Below are 16,429 nucleotides of genomic sequence, written 5' to 3' on the forward strand. Positions count from 1 at the left end.
TCCTTTCTTTTCTTGAAGAAATATTGATTAATTAATACAGATGAACTGAGAACTCTGAGAGCTTATTCAATGAACACTGTGAAATACTGTGCAAGGCTGATTAGCCCTGAAGACTAGTATCACTTGTAACAATCACTCGTAATTATTAAAAACTGTTTAAAGGCTCTATGTTTCTGGGAAATAAGTATTATAAAATACTTTTATCACATAGAATTGATAACCAAAAAATGCTTGAGTTAATTTATTTGTAGCATTTCTCATCCATGCTCCCTCATGGTGAGTTCTGCCTGCACAAGGCTCCGTGCCAAGCTCCTGTGGCATAGGACTGATTTTAGAGAGTAGTCGTCCAAGTATCTTCACAAAGCATCCAGGGCCTGGCGCTTCCAGCTGTCCCGTCAAGGTAAAGTGGATTTTCCATTCACAATCACACTAAAACTGAAGGATTTTAAGCCAAATATCCTTAGCCTTATGTACGGGTTTGGTACAGAGCAAAATGCAAACTGCCAGGGAAGTTGGTCCGAACTCTCATTTAAAAAAACAACCTGAAACCAAACCCCACTTCCTTTCCAAAAGCCTTTCCTCTTTTGTACCCAGATAACCAGCCTTAGTGCAAAGCGCATGCCAGCTTACTACTGGGAACCTGGGTGCAGTAAATGTCCATTACACCTGAAGTGATATTCATGAGACATAGGAAAGACGGCTGCTTGGGGTAAGCATCCTTCCACTGGGGCCAGCCCTTGTGCTCTCTGGGCACAAAGCGTTAACAGTGTAGTACTTAGAATTAGCTTAAACAGGCAACACATTTGGTTTCAAGTGTAGCATTAATTACATATTATCTCTGAAAAATGTTTATTGATTTTCAATACACACTTCACTTATCAAGAAAATGTCAGCATTGTTCTTGTGATATTATCAGTCCTGTGTATGCAAGGTCCAGCCTTTCAGACCTCTTCCTACTGAGCAGAGCCCTAAACCCCGAGTTAAGCTTTTCTCCCTGTGCTTGTCCAGTGCTTAAAAATGGGAATGATCTAATACAGCACACACAGAGTTGCTGCAGGTAGTCGGCAAAAAGATTCAGCTAAAAGGGGTGTTAGTCAACTTGCCCATTCATTGACTCATGCATCCTACTTTAGCTTACAGGAAAAATATGTAATTAGAACATTTTTCTATTACAGATGCAGTAGCTGTCTCCCGGAATTGACGCTCAAATTTCTTTCTAGATCTAGCCCTCACTTTTCCCATGCTGACCTCCTCTGCCAACACACACACACACACACACCGTCTCTTCCTCCCTCCTGTCCCCATCAGAATGGGGGTTTGATATGCTCATTTCCTGTCATGACTGTTTTAAAATTTTCTCCACAAACAAAGCAATGAATAAAGATAACAGCACGTGACATTAGATGTTCTTGATTTTGCCAATAGCAACCTGACAGTTAAATGACTTAATGATTAAAAAAATTTGACTCACTAGTTTCTGAATGGCCGTGTTTAAGAATGTAACCCCTCTTAACTTCTTTACACCGTGGTACAGCATAATTCACTCAGCCTAAGAGGAGGATAATGACAGTTTTATACAGGATCTCACATCACACCTCCAAGTTTTCTTCTTATCTCAAAGGTTGCACCGCGCATTAAAGCAATAGTCTGCATTAATCTAACCTCTGACATTTGGGCCATATTAACCCACCAATGCAGGTTTATGTATCTCACGCCTCAGACCCTATCAAGAAATTTGGCAGTGGCAGCTTGATAAGGACACCATACCTTACTGAACTTGTTCTAAAAACAACATCAGCAAAACACTCCTCTGGTTGCACTTTTTAATGACCTTGCTCGCTTGTGCTCACTCTTCTTTAGCTATTGCCCATATGGGTAGTCCATGCTTCTGCGGCATCAGAAATGCTGTAAGGAAGGAGCACTGAATATTCCCATTTTTCTGTAAAAATATTAGCAGCTGGGCGGAAAAAATCTGTTGAAAGTCTATAAACTGGAAACTTGAGCTGTTCATTTTTTAGATGGTAAAGTAATTGTTAAAAACAGGGTTATGTTTTTAATGAGACTGATCACATTTTTCTCATTTCTGTACTGGACTAATTAACAAACCAATCTTCATTACCTGCTACTTTTACAGTGAAAATTCCACCACAGGGATGTTTCTGGTATTGCAACAGTTTAAGCAACCACTACAGTACGTTCAGATTCTCTTTTTGTTGATGTGGTACAGATAGTGAAATATCACTGCCCAAATTGTGTATTATCCCAGCTTCCCAAGCTGGGATCTGTATTGGAAAAAGTATTTCAAAAGAAGAAGAAAATAACCAAATTCTCAAATTAAACTTCGCTTGTTTCAAGAAAGCTGGGATCATTCTAAGGAGTTCTGCAAGTGCATCATCTTAATTCTGCAACGGAATGGTTCAGGCAGGCAGCGCTTACTGCTGTAATGTTTACATACCTTTTCAAAAAATAATAAAAATAATTAAAACTACACTTTCAGAAAATCTTAAAAGCCTGCAGATGGGGTTTCTATCTTCTAATTTCAGCCTTAGACAAATTCTCATTCATTATGTTGAAAACTTTTTGATTACCATATGTTGATTAAACAATGATGGCGACTATCGTAATTAAAGCACAGACAAAAGTCAAGTCAGCTGTTTTATTAAATACATAATTCTAAAAACCTTTAGAGAAGTTGGATAATGAATGAACTGAAGAGCACTTGACTGCACAACTTAAGAAACAAATGACAGCTCTGCTTCAAAACTGCACAACAGGTTCTTGAGAGATTCCTTTTCACACTTGCCCAGTGATATTTTTAGGAACTACAGCTTACAAAAGAGCCAGCACTTTATTGCAGTCACTTTTCAAGGCAGCTCTGGCTAGCCTTACATTCATTTTATCTCCTTTCCTTTTTTTCTCTCATTATCTTCTTGCTTTCTTCTCTTCTCCTCTTGGTTACAGGATTCCGTGGATCATAGATCTCAAAAGTGTCTTCATCCTGCATACTTGCATCTTTCACCTTTCTGCTTCTATCTTCAAATTGAAGTACATGTGACATCCTACAAAAATAAAACATAGCTCGAACTCAGTGAAAGAATAGAAAGTTATGATTTGTAATTATGATATGCATGGCAAGATTTTAGCACTGCGACTTATTTTTGTGCATAGCAAAAAAGATCCAAGTTTTGTTGGGGTTTTTTTTGTTGTTGTTTTTGTTTGTTTGATTTTTCTTCCCTAGTAGACCCTAACATTATAGGGTAACCACTTTTGTGAAGACCCATTTTGAAAAATACAGCCAGAGTTTGCTCTGCTGGATTTTATTTCAGGTACTGAACTCTCTTGTCTTGCCTTTTCCTATTTAACGTATCTTCCCAAATGTACTAAATAATTTTCCCAGGAACAGGGAGTGTTTCTCAAGTTTTCCTATTAGTCACTTCGGACTTCCTTTCACTGTTAGGGTTTTACAAAAGGGGGGAAGAGCTTACATGGAAAATGCTTGAAGTAGGTACACAGAAGATCAAAAAGGGAATGCTTCACATGCTGCTGCTCCATCTTAACTTGGTTCAGACCATGCTTTTTAATTCTTTGAATAGCAGACTAAACTAACGTTTTGTTCAATCCAATGTTTTTTCTACTTTTGATTAGAAATTCCCCCCCCCGAGATATTTCCCCATTTCAGCAAATTCCCAATAATCTGAAGACATCACCATTACAAGCTCAAGAAGTGGGCCTGTGTGGACCTCAGGAGGTTTAACAAGGCCAAGTGCAAGGTCCTGCACCTGGGTAAGGGCAACCCCTGGTATCAATACAGGCTGGGGGATGAAGGGATTGAGAGCAGCCCTGCTGAGAAGGACTTGGGGGTACTGGTGGAGGAAAAGCTGGACATGAGCCAGCAATGTGCGCTCGCAGCCCAGAAGGCCAATCGTACCCTGGGCTGCATCAAAAGAAGGGTGGCCAGCAGGTCGAGGGAGGTGATTCTGCCCCTCTACTCTGCTCTGGTGAGACCCCACCTGGAGTATTGCGTCCAGCTCTGCAGCCCTCAGCATAAGAAAGACACGGTCCTGTTGGAGCGGGTCCAGAAGAGGGCCACAAAAATGATCAGGGGGATGGAACTCCTCTCCTATGAGGAAAGGCTGAGAGCGTTGGGGTTGTTCAGCCTGGACAAGAGAAGGCTTCAGGAGACCTTATTGCAGCCTTTCAGTACTTAAATGGGACTTACAAAAAAGATGGGTACAGACTTTTAGTAGGGCCTGTTGCGACAGGACAAGGGGGAATGGCTTTAAACTAAAGGGGGGGTAGATTGAGTCTAGATATAAGGAAGAAATTTTTTATGATGGGGGTGGTGAAGCACTGGCACAGGTTGCCCAGAGAGGTGGTGGATGCCCCATTCCTGGAAACATTCAAGGTCAGGTTGGACGGGGCTCTGAGCAACCTGATGTAGTTGAAGATGTCCCTGCCCACAGCAGGGGGGTTGGACTAGATGACCTTTAGAGGACCCTTCCAACCCAAACAATCTACGATTCCATGATAACCTGGAGTCAAAAGTAGTTTGTTAGCTGTAGTCAGTGGCAGGAAAGCCTGGAGCTTATCAACTATGGCCTTATTAGCAGGTGTCACTGAGGTGAGAATTAATACAGAAGCTGTCAGAAAACTATGAGTTCTGGCTTGGACAAACAAAATCTTAAACAAAAAGACAAATTATTTACTCGAAGAAAAAGAGAGGTGGGAGGAAAAGAAGAAAACCAAACCAAAGACATTTCCAAGTTGATCGATTGTAAACCTATTGATCTTTTGAATATACAGTCATAGTAAAGCTGCTACTTATGAACCAGGAGAACAAGTATAAAGTTCATATGTTCAATTAAAAAAAAAACCCAAAACAGAATTAAAAGATTTTTCAGTGCAAACAAACATGCCTAGGCAAAAATCCCACTTATGTTTGGATTCTGTATTTATCAACTGCAAAAATGTCTTTGATCAGAAAACTTAAAATAATAACTATACAGAACTGAATCGAAGCATTTCAATCTTTATAGCATTAGATGTCTTTGTCTACAGCCTTTGTGACAGAAAATCTGAGAAAAACAAGTCAGTATCAGAATGAAAGTTTTGTGGCCAATGAAATACTGCTTTATCAGTCTCTTGCAACATGTAAAAGGTCCTGAATTAAACAGGTTTTTCAAGGAGCTCTAGTGCAAATCTCCATACATAAAGAAAGGGAAGGAGGGAGAACCAGCTCAGTTACTGTAGATTACAATATAGTACTATTAAAGAAACCAGACAAAGTTCAAAGCTATAGACTATATGGGATCTGTCTGAGTGCTTTAGAAAAATCTTAACAACAAAAATTGAGACTTTTCATCACAATTGATTCTTGACATGTGGGTTTCAAAAATCTCTTATTACACAGCGTTGTCAGCATGCCTGCATATTACCCTGTCCTATGGAAATAGAGTTGTTTCCAGTGTATAAAACTTCAGTAGTTTATAACCCTGTACACACTACTAACACCAAAACTTATTTTTTTTAGTCATATCTACAATTCAGAATAACATAATGTACCATCAGAATGACTCATGATTGCGTATTTGTAGTTTAATTATAAAAACATTGTCTCACAGTGGAGGGACTGAAGTAATTTATTTTAGTTAACATGCTTTCTGCATTTGTCATGTTCTTCTCAACTTATTAAAGATGAGCATTTGAATATTTTAAGAACACATACCAGATCACACTATCCTAGTCTGAATTAAAATATAGGCCTAAAGAGATGGAGTCATCCCTTGGAGAGTGGTTTTAGAGTGTGTAACTTCAGTGTATGTAGAAGTGTAGTCACACTTAGCCATTTCATCAACTTGGGTTTTCAAAGAATGCCACATCACACTTGCAGGATACAACTAATAGGAATTAAAAATAAATACATCTCCAATTCTTGGGTCAGGCCATACTGCGTCCCAGGTAGTTTGCAAATTAGATGCAGTAGACCCAGACTAAGCAATGTTTACTTCTCTCCAAGAGCTGAAAGAAGTCATAGTCTCTGACTCCTATTCATAACTTTCCACTGAGGTGTTCCCAGCTGTGATTAAAAATAAGCCAATATTAAGAAACTTTTTGATATTCCCAGAATCAATTTCAGATGCAGCATCTCATAGGTAAAGCAAAATAAACACAGACGGCGGTGGAGATTTTAAAAAAATATTTTCCTGATGTGAACTTAAGCTTATTTTTTGCAAGTCACACAGGTAGACCTGTTTTGCATCTATGTAAATGGTAAATCACACTTACTACTATTTTCCAAAACAATTAAAATTGTTTTCTTTTTTAAGGAACATAGGAAGTATTTAATAATTATTTCCATATGAATTATTTGAATTTACAGTAATCTTACTCAAGCTCCTCCAACAAAAGTTTGCACTTGAACAGTTTTCCAAGTGCGGAGTTAGGGCTGCAGTTCCACAAACACAGGTTGCATGAGACTTTTCCTTGTTCGGTTTATAGCTCTCTTCCCTTCTGCCTGCTCCTGGGTTCAGCGGGGAGCTGGCTGCCCAGTCATGCTTCTGCAGTCACTGTGCTGAAAGCTTGAACTTCATTTCTTCATCTCTGGTCTTTGGGATCTACTAACTTGTGCTTATCACCGCTAGCTGACAGTTCATTTTAAACAAGTGAGACATACAACTTTAAAACACACATTTTCTTCAAAATTTAAAGGATGAAAGTTTCTCAGCTCTCCTATGCAAAACTCAACAGAAAAAAAAGTTTTGCCACTTAGTTTTTTTTTGCTCAAAACTAGTTTTAATAAAATAGCTTGCCAAAACTGATGATTCTGGGTTTAAAGAATCTAGGTGTACAAATTGATGACTTTGTTTAGAAGAAGTAACCACAAAATTATTTTCTTAATCTCTTCTATTAAGATAGTGATGCAAATCAGAACCAGCTATCTTCGCATGGATTTATTGCTGGAAAGGGCTGATTTTTACGCCGGCCAGATGACAGCACCCTACAGTTTAACTATTGTCCTATCCCATGTAATGGGGGAGCAGCTGTTCTGCACTTCTTTCCTTTAGTGTCACTAAAGGACATTCAGTACTTGGCTCTCTTCTGTATTCCAAAAATGAAATGTCTTGAAACATTAGACTGAAGTACCTGAATTAATTTAAGACTGTTTCAGAGACAGCAAAGGATTTCAAAGGTACGTGGATACTCTCCTGGCCTACTGATATTCTCAGATAACGATTTTTGCAACATTCAGCGAACAAGACTGCTTCTTCACAGTTACTAGCAGAGGAGCTCCTATATGTCCTTAAGCTGTGGTAACTAATACATTACCTTGGTGATCAGTTTGAGTACTTTGTAAGAGGTAACAAGTGGGAGAATGTTGGCTGCAACTGAAGCTAAAGAAGAAACTTCAGCACACCAGAAAGCATTCAAGAACTACTGCAGTACGATTAAGCTGTGTGTCCAATAGTCTAGCATAGGCAACACCGTATTTGCCAGCTGTGCATCAATGAACGAACCCCACCTACACAGTGCTCTCCAGGCAGACTCAACCAAGTTTATTCAGGAGACAGATCATGTTCTTTTGAACTATTCTAGTGAGATGGTACTTGTAAGAAAAGATATGATATACCGTAATCCCTCTGATTTTGAGATGTGTGACCCAGACACTGGATCTGAACCATATGCCAGCTGCTGACAGGTAGCAGTCATGTTAAGTGTAGCATAAACAGAAGTCTGGTATTACAACAGCTCTGGCCTTTCCAGAACCGTCTTTGGGAGAAACCGAAGTGGCAGTCAGTGAACTGAAAAATTTTGAATCTCAGCAAGAGCAAGGAAGCACTATGCTTTTGCACTAGTAATGAAGCTCGGATCTCCAGGTACAAATGTGCTGCATGCATCAGTGACTTTTATACTACGTGAATGAAAGTGCAAAGCTGCAGTGCTTAATTCCACACTTGCTTATCAAACTGAGACAGCTGTTGGCTGTTACCAGCTCACCTGCTGCCCATTCAACCTTCCTTGCACCAGTGACTTTTCACAGCATGCCCTCTGGTGCCTCCGTCACTTAAGTGGAGAGCCTTGGACATTATCTTGCACTCACCTATGTCAGCATTTTAAACAGCTGAGCTTTGCAGTAAATCATCAACAGGTGTGGACAAAAGTTATGTTCTGCCAACTCTGTTTTGAGGGTAGTAGCTTTTGGCAGAGAGGCAGCAACTTCTTAAGCAGTTTTAGCCAGGATTCATTTGGAGGTGCCTGCATAAAACGTGGCAGCTGGTGATATATCCTGTGTTTCTGCAATCAATAGGCACCAAGAAAAAGTAACACACAGCTTTTCACTTTCCAGCTGCAGAACAGTATGTTACTAAAAATGCACTACTTACAGACAGTACCTCTAAACTGGTGCTCAGAACATCGGCAAAAATTACATACCACTTCTAAATGCAGATTAAATGAATTAAGCAACTAATCACACTGCTATAAAATTTACAATATTAGAATTGTGCAAATTATTGCTACATTTTATGAAAATTATTGGTTCTCTCCATAAGGATGCTTAAAATAAACAAAGCAGGAGTAAGTATGTAGGTCAAGAAATTCAGTGCTGCTTCTTGCGTTGTACGGGCTGTCTAAAAAAAGAAAGAGAGACCAATATGGACCGTAACTACCACCATTCACTTCTGAGTTTAACATTGCTTCCAAGTAATGTGCTACCTACTTTTCTCAGTTATCACCAATGCACCATATATTGAAAAGAAAAATGAGAGGTACACAAGCACTACTGCTTTCCTTAAATTACATTCTATTTGCCACTAACATTTTCCTTTAAATATTGTAAATGTGTTTGTTAAGCTATAAGCATTAACGTAGGAAACTTCGTAACACTTTCCTCCCATCACCCTCATGATACGTAGGCAGTGGATAGAAACGTAGCTCATGTGAACAGATGACAAAACAGATGAGTGAATCCACAGATCAAAGCAACTGAGATCTCTCTCCCAAGGAAAAAAAGTTTTGGCTGTTCTGGAAGAATGAACTCACTGGCACTCTTTTAACCTCCAGCAGAGTAGCGGGTGGCACAGGAAGAGGAGAGACAGTTGAGAAACACTGAGAGACAGTTGAGAGACCAAAAAGAAAAATAAATTGAGGAAGGTAAAGACTAAAAAAAGGATAGGAATGAGAAACAAAAACAGAGAAAAAGAGACTGACCAAAATGTAAATAAAATAAAGAAAAATGTCAAATGACAATTGAAAACAAGCAAAAATTTTGAATCAAGGCAAGAGAACAAGAGTATGAACAAGACAAAAAGAATGTCAAAACCATAAAACAATGGGTATTTTGAAGGAGGAAATACATTAATAACATCTAATCTTGTTTCCACTTTTTTTCAGAATTGAGATGCTACAACCAAAACAAGCCTTTTGGCTCAGGCTGCTGTCACCATTCCTCGCATAAGAATGTTCAACAGCTATACAAATAATTTTGTAAACACAATGCAGCAGGAGAGTGGAAATATGTTTATGTCTTTAATGAAACCTGCAACCACCACTAAGTGCTCTGTGCAACACAACTCTTGCAGGCAAGTTCCCTGGTTTCTGTCTGCCCTATCTCACCATCCAGCTTTGTTTATCTTTTCGTGTAAGAGATAACCCATCATCCCTCTTTTCACGCAAAGGAGTCCTGTAATCCAAGTTTCTTTCTTACAGATCATAGAATAGTTTGGGTTGGAAGGAACCTCTAATGGTCATCTAGTCCAACCCCCCTGCCGTGGGCAGGGACATCTTCAACTAGATCAGGTTGCTCAGAGCCCCATCCAACCTGACCTTGAACGTTTCCAGGGATGGGGCATCCACCACCTCTCTGGGCAACCTGTGCCAGTGCTTCACCACCCTCAGCGTAAAAAATTTCTTCCTTATATCTAGTCTAAATCTACCCCCCTTTAGTTTAAACCATGAAAAGAAAAATTTTTTTGCCAAGTACTTGAAGTAGGTTCTGATTCTTATAGCAATGAGGGTTGATAGCATAAGTACTGCTATAGACCCAGTCTCAAACCTGGATTCACCTCTTTAATTCACACTGTTTCACACAGCCACTGCTATCACAAAAAAGATGTGTGCAGGAAAAAAGCTTCCTTGAGTATGTTTTGTCTCATTACCTCATAGTATTGGAGCTGTGCTAAACCTGTGAAAGCCCATACGCTTCTGTAGCACTTGGTATTTAAACCTTCCACTGCATCACACACTGTTCCTGTTTGAGCCTAATTTTACTAAACTGGGTTTGATTTCACTTCAACGAAGTTTATAATGCCTCCTAGTAATAAACTGTGGTCATTGGTTTCTGCTGTGATTGTTATCACTAAGAGATTTCACCCTGTCTTGTTTCACAGCTTGTTTCCACCATTCCACATTCCTTTGTTTGTCTTTCCCCATCTCCTTTCCTAATGATCAGACCGCTTGTCCCTCCAATTCTTTGTGCTTTCATAAAACCTTATATTTTTCAAATTTATTGACTTGCTATTTAAAAAGAGAAATAAGATTTGCTATTCAGGTCTAGCCAAATTAAAATAATTAGTTATTCCATAGAAGCTTCTAATACAAAAAAAATCTTAGAAGAGTATTGAGAAAATTGCTATAAATACAGATATTTGCCATATTGCACTCAACTTCACAGGTTAAGTACTTAATTCTACATCATAATAATACTGTTTCAATCTATATTAGTGAATATGGTACAGAGCACAGATTTTAGACTGAAATTTAAGATTTCACTATTGCTATAAATACCCCCACCCCAAGCACTCTCCTGAGGTTAATTTCATATCTGCAAGACCCAAAATTGGTATTTTCTAGCTTTCGGATGAACGGAGTACTATTAGCCTACAATATTTCAGCATTCGGATGTTAACAATGGTGGTAACGTATTATTGCTGCTCTTGCACAGAGCAAAAATCTCCCCAATTGTAAGAAAGCAAAACTGATAAAAATATGCTTTAAAAAATATTATACAAAGTCAGACTGTACACTTCTGTTAACTTTGACTAGCCCTTTGAAATTGTTTTGCAAGTACTGGAGGATGAAGAAATTGGTTCAACCTCTTCAGAATAGTCAGCAAGTTTTGGGTCCTCCACAGGCCAAAGAACGAATTGTTTGTATTTTCTCCTGGTGTATGCCTACAGCATAAATACTCACTGCAAAAATAATAAGAAATTAATAGTTTCACTAAGTATGGGATATCCAGGTAAAAAAAACCCAAAAGATAATTCATTTTTTGCAAAGCTAACAACAAAATAAACTATTCTTGGTGAAGATTAATGCAATAGAGTATCCTCCCATTGTTCAGGATAGTACTAAGCTTTTTTTTTTTTCTCTTGAAAGAAGATTTAGTTGTAAGTTACCTTCTAAGAGAAAGGGAAAATCAGCTTAACTATGAAAAAGCTCATCCAATTCAAAAGATAATCAAAGCACTGGGGGCAAATGTGATCAGTTCTCATAGGATCAGAATTAGAAATATGTAAAACCATGATGACTTATGATTTAAGCAATAAATATTTTTCTATAAAAATTCAGTTATCCTATTTTTATATTGCATCTGTTTGGCAAAAATTCATATATAGTATATTTACACTATATCCTTGTCCTCTTTACAAAAATGTTAAGTAGTTTGATGAAAGAAGCTGGGTGCTTTAAATAGACAACTGCTCCTGGTAGAGTAGATTGGTATGGAAGACTATAATGCAAATTCCAGATGTTGTTCCAGACAGTGTACCAGTGCAGAAAAACTTTACACAGCATTTACTATAAGGACATGGGAACCGCCATACCGGAACAGACCAATGATCCATCCAGTCTAGCATCCTGTCTCTGGCAATAGCTTGTACAGTATCTGATACTCTAAAAGTCAGCAAATCGCCTCTCCAAGTTAACACAAACAGTCAGGCAGTATTGTATCAACAGAGCACATAGCTGGAGTGAGGGGAAGGAGAGGAGAGCATTTCTAGCACAAAAATACTCAGGTTTTCATAACATTCAACATTCTCTGGACACCCTCCCTTCTCTTTTGTCCCTCCCTCTTCCCATTCTGAGTATGTCCAAATCCTTACTGTTTAAACAAGTCATTGAATGAGATGAAGTTGGGGTGCTTGAAAAGGTGTGTAAATACGCAGGAAGCTTAAGCTAGGCTATTAAAGATTTAGAAGATTATTTCTTCATTCTTTACTAGGTTTGCTGGCAATAAATAAAATGTGAGATTTCCAGACAGTAAATGTAATACTAGATATCCCTTGAGTAAAGCATGGATCATCTCTGAATTTAAGTCAAACAGTAGTCGATTCCAGGCCCAGATGCCTAGTCCAAATAAACTTAGACATGCAGGAATTAACAGAAAATAAACAAACAAAAAACCCACCCCAAATGCTCTAAGTTTCTCAGGCATGCCAAACAGCTACAAGCAATAAATATACAACTTCAGCAGAAGAACAATTTGTTAATACAGAATTATGTGGGCTAGGAGCTAGCATTTACTTACCAAGGTTTGACCACATTCTAGCAGTAGAGGGGTGAAGGTGGAGAGAAAATTAGAGGGAAAAAAAGAAGATTTACAGCAGAAGGTTTTGGTTTTTTTTCCTGTCTTCCTTTAAATGTTAGTGGCAATACTAAAACCCAAACAAACATTTTTTTGCCAAACAGAAAAGAAAGCCCTCTTTCCAATGTGTTTCTAATACAGACTTCTGGCATTCATTTATCCTTTGTAACAATCAAGTAAGTATTTTGTCAACTTTTTAAAAACGTAGTTGAGTAAATCAATGGCCTTAGCAGGAGAGACCTAGTATAGAGCCAGTTTTTCCAGACTAGTGGAGGAACGTTGGCTCAAGTCTGGATGGGAGGAGGGGAGCAAACATGGCTTTAATCCATCTTTGTGCCTCACTGGCATAAATTACAGCAGCACTTTTTCTTTCGTTCCCCAAACTAGCATCGGCATGTGAAAAAGACTGCTGCTTAGTTTTCAGGAGCTTACTGTGTTTGTCACAGTTAAGCTTCTGCAACTGAATCTGCAGAGACTGGTGCTAATCTTGAGGAAGCCATATTTCATAATCCTCGGTCTGAGGTATTATAGCAAAGAAAAGAGACTGCATTTTAGAAAATGTCTATAAAGGTAGGTTTATGGAAGAAATATAACCAATATTTTTAGGTGTTTATCCAGAAGAATTTCACTATGCAAAGTTTAATACTAGATGCTGTATTAAATGGGAAATCCTGGAAATAAAATGTGGAAGACCTTATCAAATTTATATGGAGTAGATACTAACAGTGTGCATTGTGATTTAGTTCTTAATATAAATTAAATCTTGCATTATAAAAACAGTCTGGCTAACTTCAACATTTACCTGATTCTGAAATTGCTATTTAAATTAAAAAAAAAACAAAAAAACAAACCCAAACCAATTCTAGCCTACTCTCGACAACACACATTGGAAAGGTGGTGCCTTGATAGATTTTTTAGACCCAAATCTCTCCCTTTCAGCCACAAAGCCTTTTACTGGGAAAATACAATAAAAAAAAAAAGAAATACTGTATGTTCCCACTCATAATTGCACCAAATTTCTCACTGAAACCAATGCTAAATATTCCAAGAGAAACTTTCCTTTTATAATCAACAAAACATTTTTTAAAGAAGATAAAGGACATAACTATTGATGCTGGATAGAGAATACCTTCATTGAATATACAGATTTATTTTTTGTTTGTTCTGGAGTAAAATACAACTGTCTCTACAAACTGGGTAAAAAATTATACAATCAAATTGCAATGAATGTCCTGGCAGAAAGGGCTTAGCATTAGCACCCAATGTTATAGAAATATTTAACTGGCCTCAGTGGTAATTTTGCAAAATTCAGAACTGGGAACAGATTACAGAATTTGACATATATAAACCAGGCTGCACTTTAAATGGTTAGCACTGAACTTCAGTGAGGGTTTTGTCCACGGAAGCAATAAAAAAACCAGACCCATTCCCTTTATTTTTTGCTATAATCAGGTGATCAGATCTATGCAAAGCATCACTGTGCAAATCAAAATAATATTTTGTGACCAAGAAGGTACCTTTAAAAGCCTAAGAGCCACAAGATTTTAAACAGTCTATTTAAGTGAACAGTGCCATTAAATTCCCACTTGAATTGTTTTTAATCCTTGCTACCTTAAATGAGATAACAACTAAGATGACAATAGTCACGCCAACATTAGTAATTACACAACATGCACATGAAACAATCTATTAAGCAAGATCTGAAATGCCTTTTTGTTTGAGATGGAAGAAGTTTACTCTCACATAATTTTCACAACAAACTTTTGACTGTAAGTTGAAAGGATTTTCAGGCATTAACTTATTCACTTTGTTTTAAAAAAATGCCTATTTTTCCTATCCCTCAAATTAACCAACATTTAGAATAGCTCAGATTCAACAAATTCAAACCATCACCTCATTCCAAATTCCCATTTTACTCGCTTTCTTGTCCCACAGTATATCTGAAAGCTGAATGGATTTGTTATTTCATATCAAAAGAAAGAGTAAGTTTCAGAGTCTAGACATCCTCCCCAAAATACTTAAGTGACTGTATCATTTACATTTGTCACTTAGTTACAGCTATGACAGCATTCCATGGGGAAGGAAAAAGTTCATCTCTTTTAAAGATTAAGAAGCTTTGTAGTTCACATCCAACACCCTACATTTCACCCAGGAAATGCTGCAGTTATGAAGCACTGGCATCACGTGCTATTAATTAAATGAGCTACGTAGCATGCTGGCAGTCACAGTCAAATTCTAAATGGCTGTAGAGTACATTACTGAGAGCTGATAGAGGCCAGTGATGACATCTGAATCCAGAAGAAGAAATCCTAAACTTCTAGCTGGGTGCAGAGTGAAGGAAAAATTACTGGGCTCCACTGTAACACAAACACTAAAATGAACTGGAGGTCTACTTGCAGCCCTGACTTGTGAACTGATGGGATCAATTACAGACCAAACCCCTCTACTGAGGATGATACAAACTTCGGCTGCTTCCCTAGTGGCAACAATAGTTTAAATACACTTTACATAATCACATTCATCTGGTAAGGAACAACTTTCACGTGTTAATATTCCAGTTTCTACACTGAATATTGAAGGTCCAGCAAGATGAATTGGGCATCTTCCATCAAATCCAAACTGAAGAAGTAACAATAATGTAAAGCCATACTTATCAGGACTCAGATTACCACCGTGGAAACCGTTTTCAAGCAAGAACAGAGTATTGCCTCAATACAATGTTCATATACCAATACCTTCTGGTGCTCTTCTAGTATCTGCTGCCTATTAGCTATTACGTACTTCAACTAAGAACTTAGTTTGTTTAGAATTGAATGGATGGGCATATCTTTTCAATCAACCCACAAAAAAAAAAAATCACCATGATTTGCTAGCCTATGTGTCTTCCAGGTTTTATAAGGTACTGTAAACTTGATTGGTTTAGTGTGCAATGTATTTGTTTTTTCAGTGGTATAGAGTGCTGCTCCTTTTGAATTTTGGGCTACTTGATCATGACAATTAAGCTCTAAATTCAAGAATGGTACCGGAGTTCGTTCATAAAACTGCCTGTGCATTTTATCTGTGAGAATGCACAAACAATGGGGACCCTTCATAGAAATATGGTAAATTGACTTGGCAACCAGGTGAGCTTTAAAGAAGGAAAACAGTGGGTTCTTTTCTGCAGAAAATTCCCTCAGCTCAAAAATTGTCAGGATTGTAAAATTTCTCATAGGAATAGAAATACTTCAGTATGTCAATAAATCTAGCCGTTTCAGGAAGCCTCTGCTTATGTTCAAAGATCAGAGAGAGAGAAGAGCGGAAAATAGTCCAGAATTTTGGTTAAGGATATGGCAGGTGGATTTTCATAGCAGAGAATCTGTTCCTTCCACAAAAAACAGTATTCCATCTGGAAAAGTGTAGATATATATTTCTTACATTTCGTAAGGATGAAAGGCTGGTAAAAATAGAGCTGGAGAGCCCTAGTTTTAGGAGTAGATAGCCATAGTTTAATGTCAAAGTTAAAAGGTTAATATGGTAGGGTTGGTTAGTTCACTTCCACTTACGACTTTACTGGAGAAGAATATAATTACAAAACGTATGTATAATATGAAGTTTTGTGAAGAAGTGTTTTGAAAGTTTACTGGAGTATTTAGAATTTATGTGATTTTGGCAAACAGCAGCAGTAGTATGAAAAATAGGATATAATTCAGACATTGCAATGGCTGAATTTCAATAAAAGCAATCAACAGCATGGGTACAGGACAGAGCTAGGTTAGGCAACCATTCAGTAGGAAAAGATTTGTGGCTTAGAAGGGACTGAAAACGAAGCATGAACGAAACAATGACAAATAAAGTAATCCTTCCACTCAA

The 16,429-nt window shown here is 37.9% G+C and overlaps 1 protein-coding gene across 1 annotated transcript in view; it reads right to left on the minus strand.

Moving 5' to 3' along the window:
- Window positions 1–2,646: 2,646 nt before the first annotated feature.
- The window catches only part of CWC27 (CWC27 spliceosome-associated protein homolog (S. cerevisiae)), a 124,220-nt gene continuing 110,437 nt past the window's right edge, over window positions 2,647–16,429 (minus strand). The window contains exon 14 of the mRNA XM_009327285.1: window positions 2,647–3,059. Within this exon, the coding sequence (XP_009325560.1) occupies window positions 2,897–3,059 (163 nt within the window). The 3' untranslated portion in view covers window positions 2,647–2,896. The remainder of the gene's footprint in view (window positions 3,060–16,429) is intronic.

The sequence above is a fragment of the Pygoscelis adeliae genome, unplaced genomic scaffold (assembly GCF_000699105.1).
Source record: "Pygoscelis adeliae isolate BGI_AS28 unplaced genomic scaffold, ASM69910v1 Scaffold26, whole genome shotgun sequence".
NCBI lineage: Eukaryota > Metazoa > Chordata > Aves > Sphenisciformes > Spheniscidae > Pygoscelis > Pygoscelis adeliae.